The 17,620-nt window shown below is 42.2% G+C and overlaps 1 protein-coding gene across 1 annotated transcript; it reads left to right on the top strand.

The window, feature by feature from the left end:
- Positions 1 to 344: 344 nt before the first annotated feature.
- On the top strand, positions 345 to 13,930 carry LOC138591756 (tandem C2 domains nuclear protein). Its single transcript, XM_069662443.1, has 12 exons — positions 345 to 405; positions 488 to 691; positions 2,536 to 2,706; positions 2,981 to 3,060; positions 4,791 to 4,796; positions 7,003 to 7,075; positions 7,537 to 7,637; positions 8,954 to 9,070; positions 9,163 to 9,354; positions 11,930 to 12,044; positions 12,136 to 12,335; positions 13,820 to 13,930. Exons 1-12 carry the CDS (start codon positions 345 to 347, stop codon positions 13,928 to 13,930), a joined length of 1,431 nt encoding a protein of 476 aa, XP_069518544.1.
- Positions 13,931 to 17,620: the final 3,690 nt, after the last annotated feature.

Raw genomic sequence — 17,620 nt, forward strand, 5'->3', positions numbered from 1 at the left:
TTGGGGGATTTGTTGAACTCTTTGTTGAAAGCTTTTGTGATCAAATGGGGGAGAGAGGAGGCGGAGGCATTTCACCAAATTCTGGAGTTCTATATAACGTCAGATTATTGAGCTGCAATAACCTACATAACAACATAATTTATGGATTATTTAATGTGAAAGTGTGCTGTAACTAAAGTTTTGGATAAAGAAGTTACAAATTTGTGGGTATCATCACAAATTAGGATACTGGGAGTTTCATCAACTCAGAAAGTGTTCCGGCCCTGCTTGCGTCACTGTTTGCTGTGCAAACTGTAACTTGTAACACTGACTCACCTAACGTTGACATATTTGCAGTTGCAGCCATGGAGTGCCTCAAAGACTGCTGCAAAAACTTCACGAAGCAGAAGGAGCAGGAGACCCAAGGTAACACTGACATCCTGCACAGCTGCATGTCAGACGTCTTGCACTCAGTGTTTCTGATGGTTTGATCTGTTCTTCTTTCAAGTGATCACTCTGAGGATGCCTCCGAACAAAGACGCAGCATTAGGGTGGGAGCCAGAAGAAGGGAGGATGGGCGTCACAGAGGATTACCTCCTGTCCAAGCTGCCCCCCGATGGCAGAGAGGTGCCGTTTGTCCTGCCGACCTTTAAGGCCTCGTACGTCCAACCCAGAGGCTCCCGCTTCCCGAGCATGCAGGCGGGGCCGCAGAGTACGTACAAGAAAGTGACCCTCCGCTGGCTGTTCTGCCTTTGTTTGCATGAACAGATGTTGTGTATCTTTAAGAGCTTTGGGGATTAAAATAATTAACATAACCTCGCCGTCAGACTGTGGCGAGCAGCATTGTAAAAACCTGTCTTAGATGTCAGTGTTGATTTAAAGGTTGGGTTGGTAAATAATGCCGGTCCTCTTCATCATCTGAACACACAGCATTTAATTTCTTTTTCCATAAATGATATTTGACTTTTGGCTTATTTGATGCTTCGTACGCGACATCATGGCTCCACAAGCGACTGGACTTTGAGGGTGTGACCTGAGCTTAAGGCATGAGGAGCTGAAAGGGCTGCTATTGTTATGTGTGTCTTTTTCGGTGTTCCTCTGGTGATTCAGAGAAGAAAAATCACACATGTTCTCATCGGTGCAAAGACGATTACACAGCTGTTATATAACTCATTAGTTTGTGGACTACTTGGAAGTTGAAAGTTTGGCATTTTTGTTGCACCATGTTGTTGTTTTGGTGCCATGTTTGGAGCTAGAGAGGAGCGAGGGGTTACAAAATGTTTGCTAAGGCGAGCGCTACCTTGGTTTGATGAATCTACAATTCTAAATTTGATGTACGTATTGAAATAGCCGCCCACTAAAGCCTTCTCTGCTCTAAATGGACCCTTAATTTACGGCACCCACGTGTGACTTAAACTGACAATCTCGAAGATTTCAGTTTCGTTCTCTTGGGCGCCACCTAAAGCCGATATAAGGCAATTGCGGGAGGACACTTCCCAGTTTCACCAGACGTCCACGGTTGGCTCCGGTTGTAACTCTTGATTTTCCTGGCTGACGGTCGCTTTCCTTTTCAGACTGTTTGCTTCATCTGAGCGTCGAGTTTGTTTCTTCTTCTTAGGATTTTCACTTCTTGTTGAAGTTGTATCTGTAGTCATCCATCTTTTCTTTGTTTGTTCAGCCATAGTAGATTACTGTTTACTCGCAACACTTGCAGAGAGCGGAAAAGCAGCCGCTTAGCTCCGCCTACCCTCTCTGGCAGACCAACCACTGCTGGCTGATGGAGAATGCGTCACCAACTGGGCGCCGCTTGTGATTTTCTTCTTGAATGTCGCACCAGACAGCTTGTCTGTTATACTGCAAATTCATCAGTTGGTCACCATTGTGTTATCATTATCACTTTAAAGCAACTGCTTTATTATGTATCAATTTAAGCTAAAACCCAAACTGTGCGAGTCTATAAAGATATATTGACCTCTGCTTTAACGCAGGATATTTTAACATGGGTGTCTATGGAGACCGACTCACTTTTGGAGCGAGCCTCAACTGGCCATTTATCGAACTGCAGTTTGTGTTGGCCTCATGTTTCCCTTCCAAAGGCTGCAGCTTGAAAATAGAGTTTAGCGCTGCATTTAGACATCAACTGTACCCTCGTTAGACCAGAACTTATTTACATAACTGACTACGTAATTATGACATTTTATTATTGTATCGTAGACAGTCCTTAAGTTCCCCCAGTGACACAGTTTAAACAGGGTGGGATGACGATGATTTAATATTGCCTCAACACACATTAGAGTTAGGTTAAGGTAAAGGTTAAGGTGACACAATTTACTCCACCCAAAACAACCCGAGCTCCAGCCTGCACGAAGGACTCACAGAGTTTCATTAAAATCAGCTCAGGAGTTACTGAGGTATGAACTGACCTCTGATTACACAGCAGAGTAAGAGAACCAGGATATCCTGTTTCTAAATAGCTAATCTTTTAGTTAATGACTGAAAAGAGCTCTGTGGTCAGGTAAGCACACTCTGACCTCCAGCCCTGCTCCCCGTCTGCAGGTTCAGCCCGCTGCACGTATGCAGAGAGGAAGGCAGAGCTGCTGGGCTCCAGTCTCTTCAGCAACAGCCCCGAGTCGAGCCTCCACCGGGGTCAGATGGCTGAGTACATGTCCCCCGGCTCCACCCGCAGAGACACGCTGAAGAACAGAAGCTCCAGTCCCCAGAGTCCAGGTAGCAAAACACGGCTGTAACACGGCATCAGAAACTTCATCCATGCTTCCCTCAAGATTTGAATCCAAATAATTCTGCATATTCATTACATAACAGCTATTTAACTGTTAGCCCCAACTTCAGTTTTATCTGAGGACGTAGAAACAAAGTGATTTAAAAACATGAATAAGAAAAGGTATCAGATCAATAACAAACTCCTAAAGACCGACTGTACAACGGAATCATGAATCTCAGAACTTCATCAAACCAAATAAACGTTCTGTTTTTCTTCCAGGTTGGAATCTGAGGCCGGGCGGTGACCAGCGTCTGAGCAGCTCCATGCTCGATCTCTCCAGCCCTCAGACTCACATGCAGGTGAGGCTGCTCTCTACCTGTACCCACACAGAGCTTTCTCACCCTGTGTCAACTAAAAATAGTTTTACAGTTTTCACTGTCCTTAGTGGAACTTTGCAAACCAGCCTCACAGACTGGTATTGTAATTAGGGGGGTGAAAAAAGGGAAGTCAATTTGTGCAGCTGGATTCATTGAGCCGATCTTTAATGACACCTTTGAGATTAACGAGAAAGATACTTGCGATTCATTAAGTATTTGTTCCACCTTTGATAGAATAACATCTGTCTATGGAGGCCAAAATGTGACATAAAGCAGTGACAGGACAAATTAGAAATGTCACTGCAAGAACAGGAAACACAAACACGATTAAATATATCTTATTAAAAGGAATAGGCCAACATTTTGCTAATTGCTAATTTGCTTTCTTGCCGACAGTCGATTCACCAATGTTGAAGCTGCAGCCAGCAGCCTGTTAGCTTAGCTTAGCAAAAAGACTTGAAACAGGGGGAAACTACAAGCCCTGGCTCTGACCACACGTAACAACGTCTGGATACCAGCATCTCTTAAAGCTCATTTATATTGATTCTTAAAAAACAAAGACAATTCTAAGCGTTAAAATGGCACTATACCTTCCTTTCATCTCCACCGGTACGATATTATAACACACATAAACAAACACGGTACGACGTGTTAAGCTAAGCTAACCGGCTGCTGGCTGTAGCCCGATAATGAACAAACAGACGCTTTTGATCTTCTCTAGGCAACAACGCGAATCAGGTTATTTCCTCAAACTAGAAATTCTTTTATTCTATTGATAATTTTTTTATGACTACTTTAGGTCCAGTCTGGGGCTCTGTATATATTCTTTAAGTCTTCAAAATAACACCAAAGTCAACCCTCATCCCAAACAAAGCCTACATTTGTTACAGAAAGGGAAAGACGGAGGTAAGATTTTAAGTCCTCCTCAAATTGATCTGAAAGGTATCATGAATACGGATTAGAGCCCGACCGATATTGGATTTTTGGGGCCGATGCCGATTCCGATTCCGATATTAAGGAGTAAAAAATTCAGATATCGATATATATCGGCCGATGTATTCACATATTTTCAAAATTTATCTGAAATTAAAATATTAAAATTCCAAATCTGAAGTTATCGTCACATTTGCATGACATACAAAATTAAAATAAAATAGTGTTTCTGTAGCAGCTTAAAAAGCACTAAAATAAAATATCAAATTAAATAGAAGTATAACACAAAAACACACAAAAGTAGGAACGAAACATGATTTTCTTGTTTTGAAGATAAGTCATTAAGCACAGACCAGCTCATTTGACAGACTGATACTGTTAGATGAGCAGGATTTTCTGTATTAAATATTCCCTCTTAATCAACATCATAATCCAGGAGAAGTGTGAGCTGGTGTCTGTATCTGCAGAGGATCTGCCCTTCGTCTGTGTTTCTATACTTATTATTCTGCTCTGTTTGGGGCATTTTGGACGATCTATGGACTGTCTGTCGCGGGGCAGAGGTCTGGAGCTCAGCCAACAGTCAGGAACAGGTCGGGACTCAACCAACATGTAGCATCACGGTGACATGGCTGTCTCTCTGCTCTGTCTGTCTGTAACACCGTAACATCGTAACTTTAACATCTTTATAAGACGTGAAAGGGACTTCACAAAACGTCTTCATTTGCCGTTCTGTGAATGAGAACAGTCCGCGCGCGCGCGTGTCTCACTGCTGTAAGGAGCTGCAGGTGTGCTGAGGGCGGAGTAGACAGATGCACACACCTGGCAGCAGCGCAACGATGGCTTATTAACACAAAACCTTGAATCTTCCTGCGGTGTTGTACGGAGGTGTAGACGTGTAAGCTTGTTGTTTAGGGTGTAACCGCTGTGAAACTAGCAGACAATAGAGCTCCTGTACCTTCGTCACTATCGAACTCAAAACTAACTGAGAGCCAGACTGTACACACGGGATCCCGTCTGCGCAGTTTAGATGCGCAGAGGGTAGAAGCAGCGGTTTATAGTTTAACCATGAGTGAGAAGGCTGTTTCTTCATTTCTTGACTTCAGCTGTATTTTGATAACAAAACTAAGTGCTTGGCTCTCATATTGATGTAGTTGAAACTACGTCCTCTGTTTGTCAGAAGGTGCAATGGCTTTTCCCGCAAATATTTAATATCAGAGGAAATTTACGCCGATACTGATATATCTGCAAGGTGCGAATATCGGCCGATATAATCTGTTGACGATTGATCGGTCGGGCTCTAATACGGATGAATTATAAAGTCTCTGGAGATTAGTTTAAGCTTCAGCACTTATTCCTTCAGTTTTGTGGTTGTCCCCTAATGCATCTCTGTGTGCTATGATTCAGAGGTGGATTATCTCGGACTGAACAGTGTTTAATCAGTGAAACCAAAAGGAAAACAATGGTCAAGTTGGGCGTTTTTCTTTGTGTTATAAAGGATGTGGTGTCGTCTGCATCTAGAAGATCCTTCTTACTGAACATGGCTGAGGGTGTGTTAAAGCCAGTTAATCTTGCCCAACACCTTGATAAACCTAACTATAACTAATCAAAAGGTCTGAGCAACATTTAAACATCATGTTAGTGTGTTTGGACCCAACAGAACAGTTTCTCTTCCCTTTTCCCTCTGTTTATGTCTTTAATATCCAGGGCAACACGCAGTCAGACTACAATTAAAGTTCAATTAGCTCAAATGTTTATCCTGCCAACATTATGAGCAAACAGTAGTAGGTAATGAAAGCATGAAAGGCTCAGCGCCTTGGCAATAGAACTAACAGTAAACACATTAACCCGAGTTTCCAGTAAATTACACTGCAGGTAAAGACGTAAGAAGCACTGAGAGCTGATGTGTTCAAAGTGTTGTGGCTGATTTAAGGACACGACTTTAATCCAGGAATATCTAAACAATCACTTGATACAGGGCTATGACTTTTTGTACGGACATTCGTTGTTCGCAGAGGATCAAACCGATCAACGTGACTTTTTCCACAAGGATTCTTAAACGTTAAATATCCCAGCATCTAATGGAGGAGTTGGGATGGTATGTTGCACAAATCATGGACCTCAGGGCCCGGTTGTTCAAAGTTAATCTGATCAGATTAACGCTGGATTGGATCAAATCTTTTCTTCCTCATTCCATGAATGCATCAGAAATGATGCCTCTGCCCTCCGTTCAACAAACGTCTCATGTCAAAGTAGTTTTCTTCTCCTCTTGAGGACAGACCTGACAAAGCTTCATGTTGTTCCTAATCTGCATCATGATGTTGTTATTTCAGCAAACTGAAGAGCCGTTAATTAAAGTCGATCACAAGAAAATCTGTTTCTGTTTGGGCTTCATCCCGCTGAAGTAAGCCAGAGTGCAGCCTCTGTGTAACTTACTGTTTACAGTGAGACTGAGACTCAGCACAGACAGATGAACGGGCGCTCCTCCGGGGGATGGGACGAACCGAGAGATGACAGCGTTTATTTAGCAGACGTATCTGGAGGGAGAATTTCACTTCACTTTGATCTGAACACACGGTCACATCTCGAGCTGCTGACTGTACTGTAAACAATGCAGCACACGGGGAAGGAAGTCTTGGCTGGAAGTCCTTATCGCTAGCTGCTGGCTAAACCGGGTACACCTCTGGAAAACCAGCTTTCAGCCCCACACTGCCCAGACATCAGCTGACAGGACAGCCTGCTTTTTCTTATTTAAAGGTGGCTGCACACTGGCCAGACAAACGCCGACCAACTTGACAACGCGAGTATAGGCAAGGGAACACACTCTCAGACCCATCAAACCTGACTGGACACGTCAAACTCCAACAACTTCATCCGACAAACACAAACCGTTGGTGCACACTGTGTGCAGCCACCTTAAGCCGGATAACCTGATCATTATTTTACTGTCATGCTGTTCTGACTATCTCTATGTCTGCTTGATTTCACCTGCAGCACTTCGACTCGCTCTCCAGTGTCCTCAGCACCACGTCCTCCAACAGGTTTGGCTCCATTGAAAGCAGCTTAGGTAACTTACAGACAGCCTTGTCTGCAGCCTTGTCTCACACAAACACTTAACTTACAAACGTTCTGTTAGTATGAACCTCTGTGTTCCTCCGTCCTCTGTGTGCTGACCAATCACGACTGAAGTCTGATTAGGATCTTTCTGCACTGTGCAATAAAAAAGGGCAGACACAGTAACCAGTAAATATTTTCACTACAGTTCATCATTGAGCTTCAGAGTTAAGCCTTCTTACATAAGGATCAAATTGTTCCATTAAGAGAAGGAGCTTTGTTTTAATGAGATAAAATATATGTTTAAATACATATATCTTAGATTATTGATCAAATTTGGGGCGAAAGCATAACGTATATTTAATTGTCAGCGTTTAACACTCATCAACAACCTCATATAACGACAGTATCAGCTCATATCTATATTATAACCAATGATTTATTCCTGGCTGTTGTCTCGCTCGAATGTTACAGACTCCATCACCCTGTCTGGGGACGAGCGCGAGCTGGGGAAGGTGTGCGTCCAGCTGAGCTACCAGGAGTCTCTGGAGCAGGTGTGGATCACTCTGGTCCAGGTAAGGTTACACTCTGAGAGGAGAGGCGAGCATGAGAACACAACAGGCTCCATTGTGCTCCCCTGCAGCATTTCTCAATGGAGCCTCTGTGTGTCCAGAACACAGGACTCTGTCAGAGACCCTCAGTGCTCTTTTAACTCTCAGTGCTCGGACACTCCGGAGGGAAAGGTTGCTTTTCGATTTGAAAAACAGAACTGTCCTTATTGGTGCTTTCATGCAAAAGAAAACAGGTAGAGAGTTATTGTACATTCAATCTTTGTTTACAGTTTTAATGCCTACCATACACTAGAGGACTAGTCTGACTCCCCCTCACATCTGAAGACATTTTAGTCACAGACAACAAGATTTTGACTGTGAATCTTGCAGGGTCACTATTTACAAATCTACAACTAGCTTACTGTTCAGATTATTTCCCATCATGCTCCTGGTGAAGAAGAAAAACAAACAATGGGGCAGAAACAGACGCAGCTTTTAGCCACAGCTGCTCTTGTTTGTACTGTAGTTTCTCTTATCTTTGTTGAGTGAGGCTGTAAAATTAGCAGGGCTAGCATTACATGCTAGGAGGCCGCTAGCATAGCATTGCCTTACTCCCCAATTTAAACTTTTACCAGTTCACTGAAACAAACTGCTGTGCTGAGAATCTGTCCTAAAAATAAGACACGCTTCCAACTACAGAACCGCAGTCAGTGAGGACACGGCGACCCCTCTGTGTTTACTATCTACCTGGTTTGCTGCTTCCTCTTCGTTGCTGGAGAGCGCTCCTATTGGCTGTTGACTGTGTGCATGTCTTTGAACTTCAGTGTATGCACAAGCCAAGACTAAAAACTCCCAATAAAATTAAACATGTTTGATTTTATTTGCACATCAAGATGAGGCAAAGACTTAAGACTTTTATTACACCCTATTACCCTTACACCAAATGGCTGAGATCAAAGGATCCTTGCCGGAATTCCAGCAAGAGTTTCATGATTATATCCCAACATTTAAATATTGTCTGTGACATGAAAAGATGTGCAGCATCAGCCGTAATGCAGGCGTTGTACCGGACCGTCATGGTAAAGCGGGAGCTGGGCCTGAAGGCAAAGCTTTTGATTGACCAGTGCATCTACGTTCCAGCCCTCACCTGTGGTCATGAGCTTTGGGTAGTGACAGGAAGAATGAGATCGCAGCCGAAATGAGTTTCCTCTTAAGGGTGTCTGGGCTCAGCCTTAGTTATATTGATCTATTAGTTACTGAGTTATTAATAAATGACTAATCAAAGAGTAATATATGATTATATATCGACTGAAACGTTCTTCTTCCACGTTTGTTATCAGTGTTCAGAACTCAACCTTCCTCCAGATGGAATGGAACAACAAAAGATTGGATTTAAAGGAATCATCACCGTCCCCAAACCGATACAGTTCAAGAGCTCGATCAAGGAGTACTCTCCGGTAAGGCCGAGGGGCCCTGTCCAAAACCTCACGAGTAATTGAAATGTATGATTCCTGAATGAGCTTTTTCACTGTCTCCTCCTGCTCTGTAGGATGTGTCCTTCATGGAGACCTTTGTGTTCGCGCTGCGTCTCCAGCAGTTGCGTTGCAGCGCTTTGGTGCTGCGGCTGCAGACGCACAGTAACAGGAAGCGTACGGTGGCGGAGTGCGTCCTCTCTCTACGACAGCTCGGCGCTCAGGAGATGGAACAGTGGCTCGACCTCAGCCCTCGCTCCAAATCCTCCGTGAGTGTTCAGTTCAAGTGTTTCAGGCACAGGAAGCCTGCTTGTGTTCCTGTGTAGTTCAGATCTCCAGTCTGTGCTCTGTCTGGTGCACATTTTCATAATGGCTCCTCACAAATGGACCGTGTGTGCTCTCGGTTCAAACAATTCAGTGATGTTGTTTTACCTGCTGTCCAGCTCTCACGTCCAAAAGGAAAAACTACATTGTGGGAATATCCCAGACTTTCACAGCTTAATCTGTTTCCTCTGTTTGCTGCCAGCTTTTATCGCTCTCTGTATGTGCACAGTAAATAAGAACGGAGCACTGTGTGTGCCTCATAAAACCGTCTCCATGATGCATTGTTGCCAACTGACATGTTCGGTACTTTTGGCCCTCACAGGGTAATACAACACTGAGTCAGGCCTAACGTTGTTGCATAATCACAGGGAAAAGAGAAACAGGATTCATTATGGAGGCGAATTGGGAAACAGGCTTTTTACGTGAGAGAAAGCAGAGTGCTGATTCTGGAAATGTAACACGTGGAAAGTAGGTCAAACCTCAAACCATTTGAGTGGTTTTGTTGATAAATGGATGCATGTCTGGCCAGTGAAAGTGAATGTGAACTGTTACTGCACTTAGCCGATCAGACAGTGAATTATCTTTAGCTTCTCTGAGGGGCGGTTTCATTCAGCGAGAGACTTTACCCATCTGGTGGACACAAAAGGCACAAATTGTCCAAATCACTGTCACTCAGTTGAGGCTCTTAAGAGTCAAGACAGCTGCACTTTTGGAAACATTGAACAAGAGAAATATCAGCAATGTTCTGAAAAGAAGCAGGGCGGCTCAACAAGACGAAGAGTTTACAGCCAAGCTAGCAGCGCTGTGAGGCTACACTTAGCCAAAGCAGCGCTAACACACTTACAATGATTATGCTTAAAAGCTTGCTAACATTTGCTACTTAGCATAAACACAAGGCTAGGCTACTTTACAGCTGTAAGTGAGAGTTAAGCCATTAGCTTGTCAGACAGTGCTGCATGTGTGACGTCCATGGTCGGCTCCGGTTGTAACTCTGAGCGTCGAGTTTGTTTCTTTTTCTTTGGATTTTCACTTATTTTTTAAGTTGTCATCCATCTTTTCTTTGTTTGTTCAGCCATAGTAGATTACTGTTTACTCGCAACACTTGCAGAGAGCGGAAAAGCAGCCGCTTAGCTCCGCCTACCCTCTCTGGCAGACCAACCCCTGCTGGCTGATGGAAAACGCGTCACTAACTGGGCGCCGCTTGGGATTTTTTCCGGCAAAAGTCGCCACAGACACCCAGTCCATATTAATACTATATACTGCAAATGCAAAGTCTTTCATCAGTGGACCATAGGCTCAGTCACCATTGTGTTACCTCATTCGGCGATAGATAGAGACTTAACAGACATTTATTAAAAGAAAAACTTCAAGATTATTACCTTCAACAAGATGAGAAAAGAGTCTACACATACTAAGGACTCTGTCACAACACAGTGCTTTGAGCCTAATGCTGAAGTTAGCATGCTATTATGTTGCACACTGTAAGCTACTGCTGAGGCTCATGTCATTAGGTTTGCAGGTTTTATTCATAAAACAAAGGATTGGACAAACTCAAATTCAACCAATTATTTCCTTTTAAAGTTAAATTATTTCATCACTACTCAAAGTTGCAGGGACACTCCGGCTGTTGAGAAAAATAACTGTATTATACGCTGTATTTAAAGGTCAGAAGATTAGGCATCTCAGACTGCTGGTTGTATGTCAAAACTTGAGCAGCTTGATGTACTTTGTACAATCCTCTGGCCCTTCTGAAAAATACTCTTTTTGCCAATAATTAAAGGTCAGTGTGTTGAAGTTTTTAAAAGCACAAACTCTTTTGGTGTAGCTCCAAATGACACCAAACAGCTGTCCTGACACTTTTCACTGATTGTACCGAGAGAGCTGCGATTAAAGGTCAACATGTCAAACTCTGAAAGCCTGTAGCTGCCAAAGTACTGGTCCAGTTTAGATGAAACTTGAATTCCGATGATGCATCGTTGCAGACAACGTGTTTACTTGATGGTGTTGACCTCTGGATTTTGTCCTCAGTGTTAATGCTCAGTAGGGCCTTGCCTTATGGCCAAAAACCAAACATCGGTTTGAAGCAGAAGACTCTTAGAAATAAAGAGTGAAATATCAGGAATGCTCACAGTTCAAGAACCACTCCCAGAGTTCTTGTTCTTTTGGAAATTACCAACGCCCGGGCAGGAACCTTTAGGGGAATTTAGACCCTTCTACCTAAAGTTAGTTCCTCCAAAGGTTAGTCCCTCGGGGAAGTTGTGAAGTCATTCTTGTACAATCAGTCGACGATTGGGTTTATAAAAGTCTTCGTTCAGTAGGAGGCTGCGAGACACTGTAGGTTACTTAGTAGTTCCCTTAATAACCCTGTTATATTTAAAGACGTTATTTATACTCAGGAATATAACATCCTGAAAACAAACTACCAAAAGAAAATGTAAAGTCTCTCTGAATTTGGATGAATCTGATTGTAACACCATTAAATGCAAAAAATCCAGATATAATTGAACATCTTTTTTTCAGGTGTGCCACGCTGAGCTCAATCTCACCACCTGCTTCCAGCCAGTAAACGGACGCATCCAGCTCCAGGTCCTTGCCGCCCAAAACCTCCCAGCATCCTCCACACCGCTCACACAAGGTACTTATCACCTGAAATAGACTTAAATGTAATTTGAATTTCAAACAAAAGAGTGACCCCAGTCCCGTTTGTTTCTCCTTCATCTCTGCAGCGTTTTTCGTCAAAGCAGAGATGCACCAGTTGGGGCGGGTGGTGATGAAGAAGAAGACTCGCATTATAAAGGCCTCAAAGGGTCAGTGTCGGTGGGCGGAGACTTTCCACTTCCTCCTGGCTGCGTTGGACCACGACTGCTCGCTGTCAGTCAAACTCTACAGCCGCAGCTCAGTCAGGAGGAAACAGTGTCTCGGACAGGTGAGTTTTTCCAACACCTGGTTTTCCATCATATATATTATTGTTTGTTTATTACACGGCTGTGTTAAATACTTAATTCTGATGGTTAATTCTGAGGTCTGCTTTTGACCGTTGCTATGAAGAACAGACCGTTGCTAGGGATGTGGCTCGAATCCGTAACTCTCACTGTGAACATATCGATCCGCTGAAAGAAGCTCAGTACATTTGACGTTGATCCGTTTACAGAGGGAAAAAAAAGGAAAGAGACGAAAACAGCGGAGAGAAACAATAAAGGTTAAAGACGCAAAAACTTTAAGCTATAACGGACATGAAGTAAACATTAAACAGAACACAGTACGGGATACGGCGGTGTTTACAGACGCTGCATGGAAAAGAAAATGTCAACAGACTGACAGTGACGAGACAGAAAACCTCGATCAGGTGCTGCGCTGATTCACGCGGTTCACCGGCAAATTGGCAGGTTTGAGACGTCACAAACCTAAGGAGCCAATCCCGTTAATGGATGGGGTGATGCTATGCATATCATTATGTGTAACCTATGGCAACCACGTCAGCGATGCGCAAGCCAGCTGTAACTGTCATCATAATTTTTGCAAACTCACTGCTGACTACTCACGTTAACATGACTATTATTAATTACTACATTTCAAGCGAGCTAAGTTTCAACGAGTTGCCACTAAACGATGGCAGAGACGTGTTTTGTTTTTGCGACGGAGCGGGCGGTTGGAAACTTGTATAGTGGGCGGGGCCTATGCAGATTCTTGAATTTTTAATGAGGGAGAAGATTTTTACAAGGTAATTTAACATATTTTGCAGAAAAAACATATCAGACACAATTTATTATTTCAAGCAGAGCATTTTATATGTCTGAAAACATTAGTTAACCGTTGCTATGGAGGCAGCTCTAACTGCTTTGCATCATGGTCCTGGGGTTCCATTCCTATATAACAACCCGCTTACTATAATATACTTGTAGTGTACCGTCATTGCTGCTGTTTGATGGAAGTTTCAGCTAACAGAGCATTGACCTCGAGGTCCATTAAGTAGTTGTTCTAAAGTTTTCGATCAAACTGTACCAACTGTATGACCGTTAGATGGAGCTTTACAAGTTTCCATTGCAATGAAGAAGTTTACATTTAGATTTTTCAGGTTACTTACGGGAGTTTTTTGTTTATGAACACTTGAAAATCAAAATCAAAACATGTAAAACAGATTAAATCAGTGTGTATATGCACATTAAAGTGTATTTTGACTGTATATTTTAATGTTTAATTCTTTAAATCTGCTGTTAGAAGCTGCTATCGACAAAGTAGCAGATGAAGTACTTCGAAAGCAAACTAAAAAGCCTCCTGGCTGTTTTAAAAGAACTCTCCAGGCCTCATATCCATACAAAGACATGTTGTGTTCTGTAGTCACCTTTTAAAGATGATTGTAGATTATAAACAACAAGCTGAGAAACTGTTGCCTTCCTGATGTGTTGGCAGATTCAGCTGGGATTCGACAGCCCGGTGCCTGAAGCAGTGGAGCAGTGGAAGGACATGATGGCACACCCAGAGAAAGTGGTGTCTGCGTGGCACGGACTCAACGCTGCCTAAACCTCCTCTTTACACTCCACAGACGTGATCCTCTCGTGATGCAGGTCCAGCTAAGCCCGCCTGGTTATAGAGTCAGCCGGCCAAAGTGCACTAGCTGTGTCTGCTTCTGATGGACCGGGACTGTAAAGTACTGAACGTGCCCTGAATGCCTCATGGGACCAGTTTCCCACAGACGGTTCAGGTGTTGGTTTGTAAATAGGGGTTTCGAACAAAGTGTAGGTGCTGGAAACGATTCTTTGGTGGTTTTGTGTTGAAGTTAAGTTTTTTCTTAGACACAGGAGAGCATTTGATTAACTGGCAGTATCTCAGCTAACATTTACATGTATATATTTGCTTGTTTTGTAAGTCACATGCCTTGTATATAGATCACTGTGTTTTAGTGAAAACCTTGTCACTCTTTTTAGGTTAGCAGAGAAAGTGACCACTACAAACCCTGTGTTAAAAACTCTATTGAAGTCGACCCATCTTAAAGGATAAGCCTGGCGTTATTTTCCTTTTATTTTCTTGCCAAAAAAACATCAAAACCAACACTAAAGCATCTATTTTACGATACTTTCCAACCTACCTACCCTGCCTCTAGCTCTCAGCTTTACCACAGTAGTCATTCATTGTTAAAAACAGGTCAAAAATATAGATTTCATTAATTTAAAGGAGTGAAGTAATTTACTCTAACCCCTGGGCTTTGTAGTTTTTAGCAAACATCACTTAAAGCTGCAGTATGTGTTATTTTTGGCCACTTGGGGGCATTTTAATCAAATATGTCTTGCACTGATTGTCACCTACACACCAGTATCTGGTCTGTAAAAAACACTGATGACTCGTCTTGCAGGGTCGAATATTCATTTAGCATCAAATGAAACACCTCAATTTTTTTTGTCCCTTCCCCAAGACACAGTTATGGACAGTCACCATGTATATGTGTAAATGTTCTTACTTTCAGTATCAACTAAAAGTCACTCCCTAGATTGAAGTTGATTTGGAAAATGTATTTTACCAACAGATGCACATTTATGTCCAGTATTCAGTGAATAGAGTATTTATAGGGACTATTTTTAGACAACAGGACGATGTATGTGTGGAAAAACTACAGCGCTCATGTTTTCATAGTGAGGGAACATCACCAGTGTGTCTCACTGATATGTTTTAATAGTTTTTCTGGACAATAGTGGAGCTTTAATGTCTTTTTAATAGAATCCTTTACTGCTGGTTTTGATTTTTTCTTGGGCAACTTTAGATACGACCTGACTTACCCCTCAGTTCCCTCAAAGTGTAACACAAAGGTTCCCCTTATTTAATTATTTAGGAGACTATGTTATTGTACAGAACTGTAGCTGTACCCTTTTTATAGTGAAGCACTTTAATTTTTTATGTATTTAATGTTATAAAGTTGAAAGTTTAGTGAATAAAAGTCGGTGTTGTCTGGAAATGTCACATTTATTTGTCTGTTGAAAGGAAGGAGTGAAGCAAACGCTAACACAAAATAAACTGTGTCTTTAAAAAACCACATGGAAAGAAACAGGTCGTCTTACATTACACGTTACACACACAAGCTGTTAAATAGGTCAACAACCATAAACCTCACGAGGTCACTTTTTATTGGAGAGGTCACTGATGGGAAATCTCAAAGCAAACAGCAAGAGAATCTGCCGCCGCCGCGCGTCCTCTCCTGACATCCTGTTTTTCACTTTCACACTTTATTATGGAGGCAATTTAATGTCACATATTTTGTGTATGAGGGCAATCTCAATCTCATCCCAAACACTCGACAAGCGACTTCAGAAAAAGACATTTGTAATTTGTGGAAATGAAAGCAATTTTCTCTCAGTTGTGAAAAGTACAGTTTTAAATTATAATAGCAGGGCCTTCCATTTAAATAATCCTGTAGAGAAAAACGTTTTTTTGTTTTACAGTAAGATATATTCAAAAGTCTTTTATTATAAGCAAACTCATATTTACCAGGAGTCGTCTGTCTCCCCTGTTTGAGTTGTAAAAGTCATTTTGAACCTGCGAAAGCTTGGAGCTTTGTTTTCATCTTTACCATTCAAGGAATCATTTTCAAGGAGTCAAGGACTTTTATTGTCATGGTTGTACACGAAAGGGAACAAAATTAGCTACCCAGGTCCCGGTTTCAAAGAAACTGTATAAAAATAACTTTAAACGATAAATCAAAGGACATTAATATGGAACTGTAACAGAGATGGAGGCACAGAGGGCAGAGAGGCAGAGGGAACCAGAGGAGGTAAAGCCTAAAGCAGCTAGGATAATGGAGGGAAAACTAGCTTGCTAACTAGCATGCTATCCAGCTCGCTAACTAGCTCACTTACGTTAGCTGATGTTATCGTTCAGTGAGACAGTAAAGTCACTTGAATAATAAAGCCACAGCATATTAAAATAAAGATAACATATGAATATTAACCTATTATTTCATTCTGCCCAGCTTGTGTCTGAGCCGCTGTGAGAGAAGGATCCAGAACGAGCCGGTTAAAGCAGGAAGATGAATAACCCAGGTCAAAGTGACCCAACCAGCTGTTTTGGCAGGAAGAAACCCCTTACATCCCCTGTAACCCAGCACAAACAACCCAACAACGTGTTTAAAGTCACGAAACAACCCAGCATTATTTTAAGTGTAAGAAAAAATAAATAGAATATGAGTGTTTTCTTGGAACTGAAGTAACATTTGTGAAAGGCCGATTTGTACAAAGCTCAGAAATCCTGTCTCCTTTATAGTCTCATAAAGTGTGAGAAGGACAGGCAACATGCTCTGTGTAAGCAGCTGTGGACGTGGACACACACACACACACACACAGAGAACAATACGTCTGTGGACCAACAAAACAGAATCCGACATGTTTGAGTTTTTAGTGTGTGACCGAGACAACCGGGTGCCCCATGTGAGCCGACATGCGTCAGTGCCCTTTAGATCCTGGCGTGCCAAAAGACCATCATATTTTTCTTTACGTAATTAATGTTTGATTTATGGTTAATGTTACACAGAGGGCATTTAGGGCACGCCTTAAACTGATACTTGACTTGACACTCAGCTCAGAGGAGCGTGTTTGACTCTGACTTAAGGAAGGTGCTTGAGCCTCAGAAGCAGGATTTGATTATTGTTCCTCTATGTGCTTAGGAGATCCTTTTCCTGACAGTCGTCTGGCCTGTTGCCACACCGAGTCTGCAGCACAGTCTCATAAATGCATGTTTGTGTGTTTGAGTTCCTTCACCTGGGAGACACAGAGGAGAGTTTGCAGAAGTCCTGCAGCAGAGAGGAGAGCTGAAGGCCTCTCTCTTCATACAAAGCATCTTCATCTGCTTTTCACCCCAAAATAATGAGTTCTTTCAGGAAAGGGGCCATAGATATTTGGTGAGGATTTTCAGCTGGATATTTAGAAATTACAAGCATTCCTTCTGAATTTATTTGCTTTTTAGGTCATATATTAACTATTACAATAAAGCATTGTTTGCAGTATGTATATATATTTGTATATGTACTGTATATTCAGAAAGTAAATCGGGTAGAAGGGATTACAGTGATTTATAGCTTTTCTTTACAATTCAAAAACAAGACATCAAAGACGATTGTTGACAATTGACAATTTTATTGTCTCAGTTGTAGTTTAGAGTCTTCTTCAATAACGCATGATATTCATTTAGTAAATTATGGTCCAATTTAGAGAAGAAAACAACACGAAA

Source organism: Semicossyphus pulcher, unplaced genomic scaffold, assembly GCF_022749685.1.
Source record: "Semicossyphus pulcher isolate SPU_LCO1_2020_fin unplaced genomic scaffold, fSemPul1.0.p SCAF_14, whole genome shotgun sequence".
In the NCBI taxonomy this organism is placed as follows: domain Eukaryota; kingdom Metazoa; phylum Chordata; class Actinopteri; order Labriformes; family Labridae; genus Semicossyphus; species Semicossyphus pulcher.

Coding starts and splice junctions, on each gene's coding strand:
- LOC138591756 (XM_069662443.1), top strand. CDS start 345: ATGGAGTGCCTCAAAGACTGCTGCAAAAACTTCACGAAGCAGAAGGAG. Junction 2,707..2,980: donor CTCCAGTCCCCAGAGTCCAG/GTAGCAAAACAC, acceptor TTTTTCTTCCAG/GTTGGAATCTGAGGCCGGGC. Junction 7,638..8,953: donor TGTGGATCACTCTGGTCCAG/GTAAGGTTACAC, acceptor GTTTGTTATCAG/TGTTCAGAACTCAACCTTCC.